Source organism: Diaphorina citri, unplaced genomic scaffold (genome assembly GCF_000475195.1).
Source record: "Diaphorina citri unplaced genomic scaffold, Diaci psyllid genome assembly version 1.1 scaffold4269, whole genome shotgun sequence".
Lineage (NCBI taxonomy): Eukaryota > Metazoa > Arthropoda > Insecta > Hemiptera > Psyllidae > Diaphorina > Diaphorina citri.
The window spans coordinates 5,813-9,478 of NW_007381668.1; the positions used below are offsets into that span (position 1 = coordinate 5,813).

At 35.7% G+C, this 3,666-nt stretch overlaps 1 protein-coding gene across 1 annotated transcript; it reads left to right on the forward strand.

Annotated features, from left to right (window-relative positions):
* Window positions 1–764: 764 nt before the first annotated feature.
* LOC103520923 lies at window positions 765–3,554 on the forward strand (the record flags this gene model as incomplete). The annotated part of the gene is made up of 3 exons (XM_008486021.3): window positions 765–1,267; window positions 1,469–1,654; window positions 3,411–3,554. Coding segments are annotated over exons 2-3 (259 nt in total), but the record flags the coding sequence as incomplete, so codon positions are not given.
* Window positions 3,555–3,666: the final 112 nt, after the last annotated feature.

Here is a 3,666-nt window from a genome sequence, read left to right on the forward strand (position 1 = left end):
AGCAAAGAAAAACTAGAACATAACGTGACGCATGCGCAGGTTTGCAAATCACAACCATCAGCTTTTTAGTGGAACTCAGTGGAAACAATATTTAGAAGCTCTTAATCAGAAAATAACCAACGCACCTTGATAAGCAGTTTCTATTGGGAAAATAATCCCCACTACCCGTCAGTGGACATATCGAGTTCTTTTTACTTTCTATTTCATAACGGAAAATAACCAACAACTTTTTTGCATTTTTCATTTGATTCAATAACTAATGACTGTTTTCCTTTGATTGCTGTTCTGAGTGTAAGATTTAAGCTACGAAATAATTTTCTTTCTTTAATAATTTTCCTTCTTTCAACATAAATAGGTACGTAGACATAAGTAATACTTAGGGTTTATAACTTTAAATTTTTCGTGAAATTATTAGCTATTGCAGTTTCAGTTTCTTTCACTTACATAATATTATTGTTACCTAAGCACAAAATAACTTGAAATTTCTTTGTACATTTTCTAAGAATTTAAAAGCTTTTTCAACTTTTTAATTTCTATCATTTAGGTACTCATTTAAGTATAGCTTAGGCAAAGAAAATAAATCTATCGGCGTTATCCATTTTTCTAGCAAAGTGTTTGTTGTAATTAAAAATTAAGAAGAATTAATCAATAATAATTATTAACTGTGAAAATAAATAACTAAAAAATATATTCGAAAATAGAGAGTGTTCTATTTTAAGTTGACATAACTTTGTTCAAAATGATCCTGTTTTTCTTTGATTGCTGTTCTGAGTGTAAGAATTAAGCTACGAAATAATTTTCTTTCTTTAATAATTTTCCTTCTTTCAACATAAATATACGTAGACGTAGGTAATAGGGTATTATAACTTTAAATTTTTCGTGAAATTATTAGCTATTGCAGTTTGAGTTTCTTTCACTTACATAATTATTGTTAAGCACAAAATAACTTGAAATTTCTTTGTACATTTTCTAAAAATTTAAAAGCTTTTTCAACTTTTTAATTTCCATCATTTAGGTACTCATTTAAGTAGCTTAGGCAAAGAAAATAATTTTATCGGCGTTATCCATTTTCCTAGCAAAGTGTTTGTTGTAAATAAAAATCAAGAAGAATTAATCAATAATAAATATTAACTGTGAAAATAAATAACTAAAAAATATATTCGAAAATAGAGAGTGTTCTATTTTAAGTTGACATAACTTTGTTCAAAATGATGCTGTATTTCAATAGCTAATCCATCTCATACAACTCCAGCTCCGTAAAAGACACCAGTTTTCGGTGATTTTTCGATTTGTCTTTTTGATTTTAAATCTCTCCCGGATCCCACATATTTTTGGTCCACCATGAAATTCAACGCTTGTCACATCTTCTCCCTGCTGTCATTTCTTCTGGTTACCCTAGTGCCTTTGCTGTCTGCAGCCCTCACCACATTCGGGAAAACGCCAAACGCCAGCGGAAGTAAGTAAAACAAGTTTTCGGTGATTTTTCGATTTGTCTTTTTGATTTTAAATCTCTCCCGGATCCCACATTTTTGGTCCACCATGAAATTCAACGCTTGTCACATCTTCTCCCTGCTGTCGTTTCTTCTGGTTACCCTAGTGCCTTTGCTGTCTGCAGCCCTCACCACATTCGGGAAAACGCCAAACGCCAGCGGAAGTAAGTAAAACAAAAAAAAAAAAAAAAATAACTGAACAAAAACAAAAAAAACAAAACATCAGGGGTATTTTTTTTTTTTAATTAATCCAGTTCAGAGCTTACCAAAAATACCAACTAGCCAGTCTATAGTTAGCTTAGAGCACGATTGCCTTCTAAGGCCGCGGGTTCGATTCCAGGGGCGATCTTTATCCTAAACAGATGTTTATTAGGGCATTTTTCGTCGCTTTAAAAAAGTTCTTTTCACGAAGTGGGTTTTATCCGCCATTCGGATACCGGATACCTAACAAGCTGACTGATCTTATACCCATCCTGAGTGGGCTGAGAAAAGTCAGCAGCCGTTCGGATACCAATCATGCATAACGTTGCTTAACTTCAGTGATCCATTTGAAGTACATATTATTGTCCCTACCATTAAAATTGTTTGTATATCGCAATACCTACCTAAAATTGTACATGAATATGTACATAAGTAGAGGTATTTATGTAGCTTTTAGCATTAATTTCATCACCAACATCACCTATGTATGTAGGTACATATGTATTAGGCAGGAATACTATTTATTGTAAGTAGTTTTAGTATTTTGTCAAATGCACAGTGTTATCAATGTAACAAATAATTCTGCATACATAGAGAATTTTATACGTAGGTACACATAATAGAAAGTGCTCACGATAAAGTAAAAAACCCTTGGATAGATATTTTGTAGTTGAATTTTATTATTTAAGATGATCAAATTAAGCAGCAATCATACCTATGCCCCAAAACCCAGACCTTAATTTCGAGTTGTGTAGCTAATTCCAACCTCGCTTTGAACTTTACTTTCTATTACTATATTAAGCATCTTTTATAGTGATTTGAACTTTATTTGAGCATCTTTTATAGTGAGCTGTGGCAACTGCACAAAATGTCGCAATTTCTGCCTTGGGGTCAATGACCCTTGGAAAATAAGTTTTCCAAGTTTAAAACTTCAGCTTGAAGTGATCAGGAAAAGACACTTATTTTCCATGAATGACCTTATCTCGCTGTTTGTAGACATAATGTACCCACTCAGTTCATAGCTATTATCAGGTTGAACTTTGGTTTGGTCACTTTGTCACTCAGACAAACAATCTAGGAGGTCACAAACATCATAGACCTGGTTGTTACCTGTCCTGATGAAGGTCAAAATATTACACAAGTTTTCTCGTCTTATCAAAAATTCCAACTGATAGCGGAAAAGGCCTCCCTGGCATAGTGCCTATCGAATTGGTCATACCAGACTGTTAGAATTTGCTGATCACGTAATAATTAGGTACTTACATCGTAAACTGTTGGTATAACGGAACAACTTGATGGAACTAAGCTGATAGATAGTCTAAATACTTACTAGGAAGCACTAGGAACTTAAAGAGACTCCCTCCTCAAAGGATTACCAAGCACATAATATTACACCCACTAGAGAATAGTGGAATTCATGTCCAATTGTCCACAGTAAAGTACCTCTGAAAAAGCACCTTTGAAATCAGTTGTAACAACCATAGCATACCTATACATATTCAGAACTTCACTACAAAGAGCATTTTCAGAGATTCACTGTAAAATAAAAGAAGCACTTAAGAAACTAGACCTATCAGATTAGATACCCCTCCCCAATTACCTTCAATCAAAACCTCATTGATGACGCTGTGCTCTTGTGGCTCCTCCCCCTGCCCCCATTCTCTCCGCCCTCTTTCCCCCTACGCCCCGCCCCTCAAACCCTAGGGATCATGTTTTCAGGCTCCCGACCCTGCAACACAGATGGCGACTGCTACGCGATCAAATATTCTTCCTGTGCCCGAGACCCCAGTACGGGTCGACGGTTGTGTTTGTGCGCCGACTCGAAAATCCCCATCGGAAACAGCTGTGACCAGATCCCCACAGGTAAATCAAACACTCTGATATGATCAGGTCCGCCACTGACGTCACGCCAGGCTGTGTGCCAATGTCCTGCCCTACAGTGCTGGATAAAGACACTTCTGGCGCGAGACAAGTC